Below are 16,129 nucleotides of genomic sequence, written 5' to 3' on the forward strand. Positions count from 1 at the left end.
TTCCTCAAAAAAAACAGAACTACCCTATGACCCAGCAATGGCACTACTAGGCATTTATCCAAGGGATATAGGTGTGCTGTTTTGAAGGGACACATGCACCCCAATGTTTATAGCAGCACTATCAACAATAGCTGAAGTATGGAAAGAACCCAAATGTCCATCGATGGATGAATGGATAAAGAAGATGGGGTATATATATTACAATGGAGTATTACTTGGCAATCAAAAAGAATGAAATCTTGCCATTTGCAATGACATGGATGGAAATGGAGGGTATTATGCTAAGTAAAATCAGAAAAAGACAAAAATCGTATGACTTCACTCATATGAGGACTTTAAGAGACAAACCAGATGAACATAAGGGAAGGGAAACAAAAATAATATAATATAGGGAGGGGAACAAAACAAAAGAGACTCATAAATATGAAGAACAAACTGAGGGTTACGGGAGGGGTTGTGGGGGTGATGGGCTAAATGGGTAAGGGGCACTAAGGAATCTACTCCTGAAATCATTGTTGCACTATATCCTAACTAATTTGGATGTAAATGTAAAAAAAAAAAAAAAAAAAAAGTAAATAAATTCTTCATCAAAAAATAAGATAAAATAAAATAAAATTTTAAAAACTTAAAAAAAAAAAAATAACCACCACCACAGGGTACCAATACTGCATAAACTGTCCCAGAGCACAAAAAGGAAAACTTTCAAATTCTTTGTATGAAGTACAATACTGATACCTACACCTGATAAAGACAAAACAGAGAATCACAGACCAATACCATTTATAAATGAACAGCCATACAGAAACACTAAATAAAATACTAGCAAACAAAATCCAATATTGCATTCAGAAAATAATATACCACATAGAATTTCTACACAGCAAGTAAAGTTGGTTCGTTATTAGGAAATTCATTAATATGCTCTATTACTAGATTTAAGGAGAAAATTAATAATCATCTCCACAGATGCTAAAAAAGCCTTTGACAAAATTCAACACTGATGGCTGTAAACAACACTCAGGAATATAGAAAATGACAAACTCTTTCTCAACATGATAAAATATATGCACACCTTACTCTTAAAATCAGCGTCTTACCTAAGGTGGCATTTCTGCTAAGGTCAGGACCTGGTGAATGCCCACTATCCCCACTCTGTTCAACACCTAACCAAAAGTAGGAGCCAATGTAAATGAATGAAAGAAACCAGATGTACAAAAATCAGAAAGAAGTAGTAAATCTATCTCTATGTACAGATTATATGGTAGCATACCTAGAAGACCCTACAGAATCAATAAATTCAAATGAAAGAATTCAGCGGAATATAAAACTGGTGTACAGACAACAACAGCCTTCATAGTCACAGACAATAAGCAGAGGGTAAAATGGCAGTGAAACCCAACCCACAGCAGCAACAAAGAAAATCAGACACTTGGGAATAAAAAGTTCTATGCAAAATGTCTACGAGGAAAGATTTTAAACCCTCCAATAGACACAAAAGATGTCCCTTGTCTAGAGAGTCCGATTCAACAGCATGAAAGGGTAGTTCATTTATAAATTTGCCACAATCTCAATAACATGCTGTTTTTAAGCAGCTAGACAAGCTGGTGTTCAAGTTCACACACACAAAACAGCAATAGCTATGGGAACACTGAAAAGGAAAGGCTGCAGGGGGGACTGGCCGGACGAGAGGCAAAAAGCCTCTGCATATTTACAACAGCGGAGGTCTGCTGTATGAACAGACAGACCTGGGGAACAGAACAGAGGTCCAGAAACAGACCTGGACACAAAAAGAAATTCAGAATATAGTACAAAGATAGCTTCTCAGATCACCAGGTCAAAGATGGACTGTTGAATAATTTCATGAAGCCAAGACAATGGGGAAGCCATCTGAAAAAAACCACACGTCACACCATGCATGACAATAAAGTATAAATGGATCAGAGAGCTGAATATAAAAAATGAAACCATGGAAGTACCAGAAGAAAACGGACAAATTCATACACAACCAAGGCACAAAGACCTTCTGTGACCCCAAATCTAAAGGCAGTACAAGACTGAACTTGACTACATAAAATTAAAACATTTCACATGGCAATAAGCACCACAAGCAAAGTCAAGAAACTGTAAGCAATCCCCTTCGTGTGGCCGCCGTGCCACCTCTCCCTGGGCACCCCGGCATCCTGTGCACACCTTCAGCCTGGCAGGAACCACTCTACATTCTAACGTCTCTCCTATCAGACCAGCAAGCCTCAACCTCGACTGTACAGTGGAGTCACAGGGAAAGCAGAGGTCTCCTGTCAAGGCTGCGAGAGCCAAATCTCTGGAGGAGAGGTGGGAGCTGGGGCCAGGGGCGGGTCTTCCTCCCTCTCCCATCCCGCCCTGCGGAACTCCAGCAGAGGGCACAGAAGCAGATACCTGGGCTCCGATAGAGGTTCTTGGGCAGAGTAGGAGAGTGAGCGTCTATCAACCCCACGATCTTCATGTGTCCATACTGCTTGGCCAGCATCCGGGCTGTGGCTCCACTGTGGTCTCTCGTGTCCACTCTGACTCCCTGTGAAATTCATGAAAGAACAAGTACTAGGAACCTGCCCCGTAAAGCACCCTCACTTCCCTGGATGCAGACTCTGGACTCCAACCAAAAAGTACACTGAATTCTCACCACCCTGGAAAGGTCTTGCCCTGGGCCCTTAACAGCCCCACATCTGCATAAGAAAAAGGCGAAGGCTCCTTAAGGACAAGGTGGGGGGCGCTGGGGAGGGGCTTGCTAGCAGCAGTCTCCCCACCAGAGAGCCGTGGCAGCTCTCCAACCTCATTCTTGGGCTTTCCAAGCCAGGCAGACAGGTGCTTAAGGGAGAGGCAGGCACTTGCCCCAGGTGGGGAAGGGCGCACTGCAGGCAATGAGGCCAGAGCCTGACCTTCACCCTTTGAATCTGGGCATGCCCAACTCGCTCCACTTCTCTTCACACAGAGAAAACCGCAGACAACAGCTTCACCAGGGAAGCAACTTTTAAAAGTCACAACCACAATGACAGCACCATCCTTCTGAAGAAGAGTCTGGGAGTTTTTATCCAAAGGCCTAAAATGTACTTCTGGTCTTCAGCACAAATGTTTCCAATCCTAGGACTCTCTCCTAAGGAAATTACCCCAAATAACAGAGAAAGCTTGTATGACATAGGTGTTTGGTAGAACATATTTGCAGTAACAGAAACCTGGAGACAGTGTAAATGGGGGAGGAGTCAGCTATGTTATGGCCATAAACGCTGGTATTTACAAATAATTGGTATAGCCGAGTTTTTGAAAGGACCATAGTATGTCTTTACAACATATAAGATATAAGGTATCCTTATGACGAAGAGAAGAAGACAGGGACACACTGGGGACACAGCCATGTGAAGACAGAGGCAGGGACTGAATGATGCGTCTACGAGCCAAGAAACACCAGGAGCCACCAGAAGTTCAGAGAGAAAAGGAACCATTCCTCCCCAAAGCCTTTGGAGGGGATGTGGCCCTGTTGACACCTTGATCCTGGACTTTTGGCATCCAGAACTGTGAGAAAATCAATTTCTGTGTTTTAAGCCCCCCAAGTTTATAGTAAATTGTTAACAGCAGCCACAGGAAACAAATACACCCATTAATGTGTGAAGGGTTAAATGGATTAAGGCATATCACTACTATCAAGTACGGGACCAGAAAGAATGAGGCAGGTTTCTCTACTGATGTGGAAGTAAGTTTGTGATATTTTGCTAACATTTAAAAACACACTGCAGAAGTCTATGTATCCCAGTTTACATAGCAGGATTTCACTTATGTAGAAATCTGTTCAGAGTTATTAACACTCTGGGATGGGGAAGTATGAGAAAACCTACAGAAGTTTTTTTAATGCTTATTCCTAAAATTTCTATTAATTTTCCTGTAAGTTTTATTGTTTGGCTGTTTTTAAGCCTATAGGTTATATTATTTTCATTTATGTTTTTTTATTCTTTGAGAGAGAAAGAGAGGGAGAGCATGAGCTTGAGCGCACAAGTGGGGCAGGGGCAGAGAGAGAGACACAGAATCCGAAGCAGGGTCCAGGCTCTGAGCTGTCAGCACAGAGCCCGGCGTAGGGCTCGAACCCACCAACCGTGAAATCATGACGTGAGCCGAAGTTGGAGGCCCAACCAACTGAGCCACCCAGGCGCCCCACAGATTATTTATTTTTTAATTTTTTAACGTTTATTTATTTTTCAGACAGAGAGAGACAGAGCATGAATGGGGAGGGACAGAGAGAGGGAGACACAGAATCTGAAACAGGCTCCAGGCTCTGAGCTGTCTGTCAGCACAGAGCCCGACGCGGGGCTCGAACTCACGGACCACGAAATCATGACCTGAGCCGAAGTCGGCGGCTTAACCGACTGAGCCACCCTGGCGCCCCCATAGATTTTTTAACATCATGAAAATACGGGGGTACCTAAGTGGCTCCATCAGTTGAGTGTCTCTTGACTTTCTCCCTCTCTCTCTGCCCCTTCCCTGCTTGCTCTCTCTCAAAATAAATAACTTAAGAAAAAAAATCATGACAATATATACATTATACAGGCACACCTCAGAGATACCACAGGTGCAGTTCCAGACTGCTGCGGGAAAGGATCGCAACAAACCAAGTCAAGTGAATTTTTTCGTTTCCCAGTGCATATAAAAGTTGTATTTAGACTATACGGTGGTCGTATATTAAGTGTGCATTATGTCTAAAAAAACCAACATGGGGGCACCTGGGCGGCTCAGTTGGTTAAGAGTTGGACTCTTGATCTTGGTTCAGGTCATGATCTCACAGTTTTGACACTGAGCCCAAAGTTGGGCTCTGCACTGGGAGTGGAGCCTGCTTAAGATTCTCTCTCTCCCGCTCCCTCTGCTCCTCCCCCAGTGTTCGCTCTCTCTCTGAAAACAAAACAAAACAAAACAAAAGGTAAAAACAATATATATACCTAAATTAAAAAATGCTTTATTGGGAGGGGCGCCTGGGTGGCTCAGTCGGTTAAGCGTCCTACTTCAGCTCAGGTCATGATCTCGCAGTTTGTGGGTTCGAGCCCCACACTGGGCTCTGTGCTGACGGTTCGGAGCCTGGAGCCTGCTTCAGAATCTGTGTCTCCCTTTCTCTCTGCTCGCCACCTCCCCTCACCTCCCAGCTGGCAGTCTGTCTCTCTCTCTCTCAAAAGTAAATAAACATTTAAAACATTAAAAAAAAAAAAAAAACAAAACTTTATCGGGGTACCTGCTTGCTTCAGTTTAGCATGATCTCAGGGTTGTGAGTTCAACCCCCATGTTGAGCACAGAGCTTATTTAAACAAACAAACAAAAACTTTCTGCTAAAAAAAAAGGTATCAACTGGCTTTCCAGCAAGTCATAATCACTAACTATAGATAACCATAACAAGTATGACAGTAATGAAAAAATTCGAAATACTGTGAGAACTACTAAAATGTGACCCAAGGGGCACCTGGGTGGTGCAGTTGGTTAAGCGTCCCACTCTTGATCTCAGCTCAGGTCATGATTTCACAGTTTGTGAGTTTGAGCCCCACATTGGGCTCTCTGCTGGTGGCATAGAACCTGCTTGGGACTCTGTCTCTCCTTCTCTCTGCCCCTCCCCAGCTTGTATATTCTCTCTCTCAAAATAAATAAATAAATAAAAACTAAAAATAAAATGTGACCCAGAGACACAAAGTGAGCAAATGCTGTTACAAAAATGGCATCAACAGATTTGCTTGAAGCAGAGTCTCCACAAACCTTCAATCTGTAAAAAAAAATGCAGCATTTGCGAAATTCAATACAGTAAAACAATAAAATGAGGTGTCCCTGCACATTCATAAGTTATAGGAGGATTTCCACACCATATTGCTATTATTAAGGATTTAAGACAAGTTTTATATTTTAAAATATTTTTCAGACCTTATTTGTTTATGCACTTTTACAGGTTCATGGAAAGGCACAAAGAAGTTATTAAATCATTGATAAAAAGCTATTTAAGGGCACCTGTGGGGCTCAGTCATTTAAGTGTCCGACTCTTGATTTCCACTCAGGTCACGATCTCATGGGTCATGAGATAGAGCCCCATGTCGAGCTCTGCACTGACAACACAGGGACTACCTGGGATTCTCTCTGCTCCTCCCCTGCTTGTGTTCAATCTCTCTCTCTCTCTCTCTCAAATAAACAAACAAAAAAAAGCTATTTAACAAGGAAAAAGTTTGTAACTATGAGAGGTGATAGATGTTAACTTACTGTGGTATTACACACAATATACACATGATTCAAATCATTATGTAGCACACCTTAAACTTACATAATGTTATATGTCAATTTTATCTCAAGAAGAATGGAAAAAATATTTTAAAGATAAAAGATTAAGCAAAAAGGAACATGATTAGGGGTGCCTGGGGGGCTCAGCCAGTTAAGTGCCCAACTCTTGATTTCCACTCAGGTCATGATCTCATGGTTCATGGGTTCAAGCCCCGTGTCAGGCTCTGTGCTGCCAGCTCAGAGCCTGGAGCCTGCTTCGGATTCTGTGTCTCCCTCTCTCTCTGCCCCTCCCCTGCTCATGCTCTGTCCCTCTCTCTCTCTCAAAAATAATCTTCTATCTTCCTAATCTTCCTTCGTTTCTAAATTCACTACTCATGAGCACGCTTACTTTAAAAGTATAAAAAAACGAGCTTTCCATTTTAAAAGCTTCAACCCAGCAGTCTGGTGTCTGAGGGCAGAACCATTGGGGCTCAGTGCTCTGGAGGACAAACCAGCAAACATTAAACGTGTACACACCTCTGACCCAGCAATTCCACTTCCAGGAATTTGGCCTCAGGAAATAATTAAGGACATACACTAACATTTGGGATGTTCCCATCAGCATTTAGCATGGTCAAAACCATGAAGACCCTAAAATGAGAAATCAGTGAACTAAGTGAGATCTGTAAAGTGGAACACCAGTCCCCCATTTATATGACAGGTCCAAGTATATACGTATTAATATGGATGGGGTGCCCAAGACATCGTGAAGAGGAAAAAAAAAAAGCATATTACAAAACATTTTGTATAACAGGACTCCACTTTAACTTAAAATATTTATTAAAAAAAAAAAAAAAACAGGAGGGAGCACTCAGGAGGCTCAGTCAGTTCCATGTCCAAACTTGAGCTTAGGTCATGATCTCAGAGTTTTCATGAGTTCGAGCCCCGTATCGGCTCTGTGCTGACAGTGCAGAGCCTGCCTGGGATTCTCTCTTTCAAAATAAATAAATAAACTTACAAAAAAAATCAGGATACTCAATGAGTTATTAACATGTGTGATATCTGGGTGATGAGATTAGGAATAGTTTTGGATTTCTTTTTGCTTCACTGTACTTTCTAATTCTTTTATAGCAGGCATATACCACTGTACAATAAACATTCATTTATGTACTCCTCTGCCTTATTTTGAAAACCCATGACCAACTGACAAGCTTGGTTGAGCCTAATATAAAAGGTGATTATCACAGGTCCCCTAGTAGGACAAAACTGCATTTTTACAAGACCTTAACTGAGTTTTACTTTCTATAATCCCCCACTTTCAAGAGCTCTAGTTAGATATCAGCTATGAAACCTTCAGCCTTCAAAGATCATTTCTAGACGGGTCTAGAAGGGGAAATGGAACGAAGGTAGTCAAAAGGCACAAATTTCCAGTTATAAGCAATTTACGATGACTGCAGTGAACACTGCCATTTGACATATATTGAAGTTGTGGAGAGTAAATCCTGAGTTCTCGTCACAAGGAAACAATCTGTGTCTGTGTCTACGTAAGATGTGGACGCTTGCCGAATACGTGGTCATCACTTGACAATCCATGGAAGTGAAATCACAACACTGCACACCCTACACTTACAACAGGGATGTTTGTCAGTTCTAGCTCAGTAAAACTGGGGGAGGGAAAGAGGGAGAATTTCTAGTTTCAATTTGATAGAAAGAACCCAAACGTTTCAACCAAAACAACACCATCTTTACTGCAGGGTTTCAACTATCATCTGTTTTTAAGCTTGGAAGACTTCAACCTCAGACTATAGGAAAGGGAAAAAAGCAGTAATGTTATTCCTTAGTGACTAAATGAGGAAGAAAATAGAACCGAGGACAAGGTCCCTGAGGTGAGGGAAGAAAATATGATTTTTTTATCCATCCTTTACAATGTTTTGGTTTTTCTTCCTCTTTTATAATGTACGTAACATATTACTAGAGAAGGACATGACTGGTGGAGCTGTGAGGGCCTGGCCCTCCCAGAAGGAAGGGGAACGGAGTACAAGGGAGGCAGCTACAGCCCTCTCCTGTCCTTGCAGAGCATAGAGTGTCCATCCTCATGCAGTTCTCTGTCTCCAGGACCGGGGACTGGCTCTGGAGGGCCCGCCCCTCTGGCTCCCTGAGATCTAACCATGACTGAGCAGGAGGAAATCTACAGGGAATGAGGAGCAAAGGAGCATCTATGCAGGCCTAACCACACGGCCTTGCCAGCAGAGGAACAACTTGGCCATCAGCCACAGGCTCCCAGCAGTGCCCACCACCATCAGCCAGAAAGGAATCATGCTGAATCGACCAACACCACCTACTCCCGATTAGTGCTCTAGAGGGAGAACTCAGAGTTGATTTCCAGAGTTTGATTGCTGTATGTGATTATGAAAGACAAAACTGTTTTTAGGAAATACATACTAAAGTACTGAGGGGGAAAAAGGGCATTATGTCAGCAACTTACTTTCAAATGGTTCTAAAAAGATAATATGTATATAAAGAGAGACTAAATAAAGAAAACGAGATGAAATGTTAATATATGGGGAATCTAATGAAGGCACAGAAACTTTTTGCATTCTTTTGACATTTAAGCCTGAAATTATTTCAAAATTTCAAAAAATTTTCAAAAGAAATCTAATTCAATTTGTTGCTCCTCAAAACAAGTTGCCTACAACAGACAATCTCACACCCAGCTGGGGAATAAAGGTACCAAATGAGGGGCATAATCTGCATGGTAGATAAATTACCTAAAGTCTCTGACTTTCCAATGTGTTTTCTACTTAAAAAACTATGTGAATGTCTCATGACTTCCAGTTCCACCTTACTTGAAATCAAACTCTCAACTCAGAAGGAGAGGTTATGCTTTTTACAGGTTTGAGCTCATACTCATCTATTCTTCACCTTATGCTAGGTCTTAAGAGTGCAATTACCTTCAGAGAACAATTATTTGCAAAAAGAAAGCCCAAATGGCTGATAAATATGCGAAACAATGCTCAACCTCACCAGAAATCAGAGAAAGGCAAAAACAGGAGACAGCTCATCTGACAGTGTACCAAGTGTTATTGAGGGCATACAGGATGAGAGCTACAACGATCAGAACATCAATCAGGAAAGTCAGTTAACACTGTCTGGTAAAGATTCACCCACCCTACACACAAAAATATTCTACTTGAAGAATATATTCTGATTTCTTTAAAATCCCTCCACACATGCTTGAGAAGACAAGTAAAAAACGAGAACCACAGCCCTGTCAACAATAGCAAAGTGGAAACAACTTAAATGTCCACTAAGAAAGGAATGAATAAAATGTAAAATACTCTTATGTTCAACATACACAGAGCTGTCAAAATGAATGAACTGTATCTCCAAGTACCAGAACTCTGTTGAATGACAAGTAACAGTCTGACATGTTATTTACACGTATCTTTAAAATACATAAAACAGGGGCGCCTAGGTGGTTCAGTCGGTTAAGCGTCCAACTTCGGCTCAGGTCGTGATCTCACGGTCCGTGAGTTCGGGCCCCGCGTCGGGCTCTGGGCTGACTGCTCAGAGCCTGGAGCCTGTTTCAGATTCTGTGTCTCCTTCTCTCTCTGACCCTCCCCCATTCATGCTCTGTCTCTCTCTGTCTCAAAAATAAATAAACGTTAAAAAAAAATAATAAATAAAATAAAATAAATTAAAAAAAATAAAAAAAATAAATAAATAAAATAAAATAAAATAAAATAAAATAAAATAAAATAAAATAAAATAAAATATATAAAACAATCTGTGCATTCCTTGAGGTCACACAGTGTGTGATGAAAGTATAAACTCAGGGACAGGAAAGGTACAGACCAATATCTGCAGAGAGGTCACCCTGGGATCATGTGGGTGGTATTAGATTTATCTTCTGTACTTTTCTGTATGTTGACAGTACTTCAAGGGGGGCGCCTGGGTGGCTCAGTCGGTTAAGCATACGACTCTTGATTTCAGCTCAGGTCTTGATCTCACAATTGTGGGATCAAACTCTGCGGCAGGCTCTGTGCTGAGCATGGAGCCTGCTTAGGATTCTCTGCCCCACCCCCACTCACATGCACTCTCTCTCAAAATAAATATTAAAAAAAAAAAAAAAAAAAAGGAAAGAGGGGATCCTGGGTGGCTGGCTCAGTTGGCTAAGCATCCGACTTCAGCTCAGGTCATGATCTCACGGTTCATGGGTTCAAGCCCTGCGTGTCTGGCTCCGCGCTGTCACTGCAGAGCCTGGAGCCTGCTTCAGATTCTGTGTCTCTCTCTCTCTCTCTGCTCCACCCCCACTTGCATCCTGTCTGTCTGTCTCTCTCAAAAATAAGTAATCAAAATTTAAGGTTCATAATTCTTGCTACTGTGGAGAGAATGGAAGCTTGTACAGTTTGTTCTTCAGATGGCAAGTGAGCAACACCTATGTTAAGACTGTACTTACACTCCACGCAAAATTCTACCTTCATTACTCAACCAGACAGATGTGGTCACACACGTGTGCAGAGATGTATGTGCAGAAAGTCTCCACGGCACTGTGTGTGACAGCAAATGTCTGGCAACGACCTAATTTCATCCACAGACCACTGTCAAATCTCTGATCCATCCCTACAAGGGAGTGCTGTGCCGCCATGAAAAGAGAGAGAGAAGAGAGCTTAACATACACTAATATAGAACAATCTCCCCAACAGACAGTTAAAAAAAAAAAAAAAATCAAGCTGAGAAGCAGGTTGCAGCAAAGGGGGCAGGCAGGCTCCCTGTACCCCTGTCTCATGTAAGTGTACTATCCCCAAATTCTTTTTCAGAGAAAAACAGCCTATTAACATTGTATTATGTTCAAGTTTCTACCAATGAGTAAGTAAAACACAAACTATCCAATAAAGTGGGCCCCAAAATAGAGAAAACTCATTAAAAAAATACAAATTGGCCAATAAATGTATCCTTAAATGTTCAACTTCACTGATAAGTACAAACCCAAACGAGATACCACATTTCTGTCACCACATTGGAGGAAACTTAACACGAGTAAGTTCCTGAGCTGGTGAAGACATGAGAAAATGGGCCCCTTCACATACTACTGGTGGGGAAGCAAGAGACCACCCTTCAGTGGGAATTTGTTAGGACTTCTATTTCTCCTGAACTTTTTCAACAACTTTATTAAGATATAATTCACGTACCATGCAATTCACCCACTTACAATGTATAACTCAGAGGCATGCAGCCATCACCATAATCAATTTCGGAACATTTCTCTCACCCTGAAAAGAGATCCTGTACCCCTTAAATACTACCCTCTCTCCAATACTCCCATCTCTCATCATCCCTTCCCACCCGCTGCTGCTGGCCCTAGGCCACCATTAATCTACTTTCTATCTCTACAGATTTGCTCATTCAGGACATTTCAAATATAAAGAATCATACAGTATGTGGTCCTTTGTGCCTGGCTCTTATCACTCAGTAGTATTTTCAAGGTCCATGTTGTAATAGGTGTCAGAACTTTACTTTTTATGGCTCAATAACATTCCATTGTGTGGAAAGACCACATTTTACTTATCCATTTATCAGTTGATGGACATGTGGATTTCCACCTTTTGGTTATGGCGAAAAAACACTGCTGTGGACATTGTGTGTTAAGTGTTTGTGTGGACCGGTTTTCAATTCTCTGGGGGTAGATACGGAGGAGAGTGGCTTTATGTTTAATTGTTTGAGAAACTGCCAGACGGTTTTCCCAACAGGCTGCATCATTTTACATTCCTGTCAGCAGTGTGTGAGGCTTCCAACTGTCCACATCCTCACCCACTTATTACTGTCTGTCTTTTTATGTTACAGACGTCCCAGTAGTTTTGATTTACAATTCAACATGTGAGTTGGGGCGGCATGGGTGGCTCAGTCCGTTGAGTGTCCGACTTTGGATCAGATCGTGATCTCACGGTTTGTGGATTCAAGTCCCACATCGGGCTTGCTGCTGTCAGCGTGGAGCCTGCTTCAGATCCTCTGTCCCCCTCTCTCTCTACCTCTCCCCGACTTGCACTCTCTCAAAAATCAATTAAAAAAAAAAAACTGAAAAAATTAACATGTGAACGCCAGCAACCCCTCCTACAGAAATACGATATACAGAAATACCTGCACGCAAGCCAAAGTTCCCTGCACAGAGAGGGTCTCTAGAGCACTGTTTATAACTGTAAAATGTAAGAAACCTAAATCTCAACTACTATGGAACTGATTAATTACACCCATATATACTGTAGAAGGAAAAAAAGATCTATTGCATATTAAGTGATCTTCTAAAAGCTGCAGAGTAAATACACAGTAGAATCCCACTCCGCTCAAAATGGAAAGCACTGTGTTTATAGTTGTCTACAGGTACACCTTCCTAAGCAGAAGAGTCTGGGGCTGCCTCAAACCACGTGGGCACCTTGGGGAGAAGCAGGGGGTGGCTGAAAAGGGAGGAAGATCTTAGCATTCTTACTCTAATGTTTTTAAGTAATGGGATAAGTTATTTACTTTCTAAAACATATTTTTCACAGTTTTGAAATGACAGCATTACAGGAACAGGTGTCTATTTTTACTCACCACTGTACCTGAGTGCCACACAACACTTGGCATCCACAGATACGATGAAAACGTGCTCAATAAAAAGAAAGCGGCTACTTCCGTGCAGCAGAAAACTCTGTGATAGCTCATACTTCAAGGAGAAGATTCCTCACCTGCTGTGACTAAAGTGTAAGCTAACAAACAGGGTCACTTACGTGATTGAGAAAATACTGCACAATTATTTCATGGCCAGAGGCAGCTGCTTCCATCAAAGGAGTAAATCCATATACTGGTTCCCTACAAGACAGAGGCCATGGTCAGACAATTATTGGAGAGAAGTTTGCCACGCAGAAGCTTCCCTGCTGCAGGCAAGACCAAGCTGGTACAAAGTCACCCTTCCCTAAGCACAGAGGTCTCGCTCTCCCCAGAACCAACAGAGAGATGTGAAAAAGTTCACATTAACACATCAGCCTCATAAATTCTTCTGGTTCTACCCTTTTTTTAAGTTTATTTATTTGAGAGAGACAGAGAGAGAGAAATAGGGGGCACACAGGTGGCTCAGTCGGTTAAGCATCCAACTCTTAGTTTCAGCTCAGGTCATGATTTCATGGTTTAGTGAGTTCAATCCTGCTTGGCATTCTCTGTCTCCCTCTCTCTCTGCCCCTCTGCCACTCACGCTCTCAAAGTAAATAAATAAACTTTAAAAATTAAAAAAAAAAAAAAAAAAGAGGGAGACAGAGAGCAGGAGAGGGGCAGAGAGACAGGGAGGGAGAGAATCCCAAGCAAGCTCGACGTTGTCAGCACAGAGGCCAACATGGGTCTCAATCTCATGACCGCGAGATCATGACCTGAGCCAACACCAAGAGTAGGACGCTTAACTGAATGAGCCACCCAGGTGCTCCCGATAATCACTCCTAAGCTGCTTCCACTTGCCACCTCTTAAATTTCCATTTTAATTACAAGCCGAAAGCAACCGTTGCCCTTCACTGCACACAGAAAGCCAGCGTCTCCCTTCCACCTATCCAGATCCTATGCCTCGAGCTCAACATCTTCCAGAAACCTTCCCAAAAGCTCCAGGACCAACCATCTACCTTGTCCTTAGTTTGCCTAGTATCTGATGCTTATTTTGGGGTTTGCTTACAATTTGCTCAGCACTGCCTACAGCTGCCTTCTGACCCTCACTTCCCTTCAGACTGGTCTAGAAGACAGGAACCAAGCTAAATCCTGGGTTTCATCCATTGTAAGATACACCATTTTTGCATTTTAACATCTCCCAAGCCAGAATTTATCTTAAAATCAACAGGCAAGTGGCATTTTGATCAGTGGCACTTCTTCCTCAGTGGCATATGAAACGGTGGCATGTATCTTATAAGAGATGGCTTCAGCCAGGGGCGTGCACAGTGTCAGGTGGATGCGGGGCTGGTACTTGCTGTGCTGAAAGGGGATTATCACTGTGACATGCTTTGGACGACAACACCCCTTCCGGCTTACAAAACTCATGACTACTTTCAAAGCATCACCTCACCCAACACAGACAAAGGCAAGAAGGAGAAAGGAGTTAGCATTTAATGCATGTAAACGGAGTGCCATTCACAATGCCAGGCCCAGGCCCCTGATGTGTGACAGAACATGTAATTTTTCTAACAACTCCATGACACCGGTACTGCCATCCCCAGTTTTCAGGCTCAGTGGCACCTGGGTGACTTAGTCAGTTAAGTGACTTCGGCTCAGGTCAAGATCTCGCGGTTCACAAGTTTGAGCCCCATCTGACTCCCTGCTGTTAGCACAGAGACCGTTTAAGAGTCTCTGTCCTCCTCTCTCTGCCCCTCACCTGCTTGTGCTCTCTCTCAAATATAAATAAACATTAAAAAAGAAAAAAAAAAAGAGGGACACCTGAGAGGCTCAGTCAGTTAAGCGTCCGACTGTGGCTCAGGTCATGATCTCGCAGTTCGTGGGTTGGGACTCTGTGTTGACAGCTGGGAGCCTGGAGCCTGCTTCGGATTATGTGTCTCCCCCTCTCTCTCTGCCCTTGTCCTGCTCACACTGTCTCTGTCTCTGTCTCTCAAAGATAAATAAATATTTTAAAAAGTTAATAAAAAAAGAGAAAGGAAGGAAGGAAGGAAGGAAGGAAGGAAGGAAGGAAGGAAGGAAGGAAGGAAGGAAGAAAATGAGACTCAGAGCACTTAAAGTGCTGTACCCAATGTCCCCTGACAGATGCAGGAAAAAGCTCAGCCTATCCTCAAGCTCCCCATGCCTGGACAGGACTGTCCCCTCTGCCCAAGGCAGGGGCTACTCTGCACTCTAGCCTCCCCAGCTGCCCTCCTCAGAGTCAGAGCAACCACCAAAGACCTGGTAATCACCTCACGTTGGCATTCGCTCCACTGTCCAAAAGGAACTTGACCATCTGCTGGTGCCCAGCGCTGGTGCAGTGGAAGAGGGCAGTCCAGCCTTGAATGTCCTTCATTTCCAGCTCGGCACCTTGCTTCAAGAGAACACAGAATGCTCGTTACAGCCTCAGCTCCTCTGTGTGGGGCGGGCGCCCTCCAGGCCGTCACACTGCAAGAATCAAAGTGATTACACGAACACGCACACGCACACCATGGTCTGCGGTGGTTCACGTCTCTGCCAGAGCCGGGAGCCCCGCACATTTCTGAGCCTGAGTCCCCTCGTAGCTCACCTGGAGGAGAAAGTAGGCGATGCTCTCGTTGCCACAGCTGGAAGCCAGCATCAGTGGAGTCTGCCCTTCCGGGGTCGGCACATTCACACTCACCCCCGCCTCAAGCAGCAGGTGCACGATGGTATCGTGTCCAATGTAGGAAGCATACATCAGCGGGGTCCAGCCACCACCATTCTTCTTATTCAAATCTAACTCTCTCCTAAACAAATGCAAGATATGCTAGACATGTCCCGCCATCTCACGTGTGAGGTTTACCAAAGCGGGCGGCAAGGCCAGGCCAAGACAAAGAGGGGGAAGTACAGCCAGGAAGCAGAAGTTATCTGCCACGCTGGACATCATAGGGGAGGGGAGGAAGACAGGGGAACAGTTAGGTTTGCTGTACAGCTGCCTCTGCAAAGTCCACAGGGCTATCTTCCTCCTCCAACTGCACATTCTCATTGGCCCCTCCTCCTATCCCAAGGCCAGCAATTCTCTTCTTTCCTACCCCCAGCAACACAGATGGTTCTCAACCGGGGGATTCTGCCCCCCAGGAGACATTTATTTGGCAAAGTCTGGACACATTACTGGTTCACAAGTGCATAAGGAAAAGCTACTGGCATCTAGGGGGTGGAGGCCAGGGATGCCGCTAAATATCCTGCATGCACAAGTCAGCCTCCC

At 43.4% G+C, this 16,129-nt stretch overlaps 1 protein-coding gene across 10 annotated transcripts in view; it reads right to left on the reverse strand.

Annotated features, from left to right (window-relative positions):
• Positions 1-16,129, reverse strand: part of ANKS3 (ankyrin repeat and sterile alpha motif domain containing 3) — a 34,786-nt gene that overhangs the window by 13,140 nt on the left and 5,517 nt on the right. For 8 of the 10 annotated variants that reach the window (XM_030300495.1, XM_030300497.2, XM_032591571.1 and 5 more), the window contains exons 3-6: positions 15,473-15,671; positions 15,156-15,277; positions 13,011-13,092; positions 2,416-2,551 (exon numbers count right to left, since the gene is read on the reverse strand). In XM_030300495.1, coding sequence (XP_030156355.1) covers positions 2,416-2,551; positions 13,011-13,092; positions 15,156-15,277; positions 15,473-15,671 — 539 coding nt within the window. Of the gene's footprint in view, positions 1-2,415; positions 2,552-13,010; positions 13,093-15,155; positions 15,352-15,472; positions 15,672-16,129 lie in introns of those variants that run through there. The other 2 variants (XM_030300504.1, XM_030300503.1) reach the window with 2 other exon arrangements.

This window comes from Lynx canadensis, chromosome E3 (assembly GCF_007474595.2).
Source record: "Lynx canadensis isolate LIC74 chromosome E3, mLynCan4.pri.v2, whole genome shotgun sequence".
NCBI lineage: Eukaryota > Metazoa > Chordata > Mammalia > Carnivora > Felidae > Lynx > Lynx canadensis.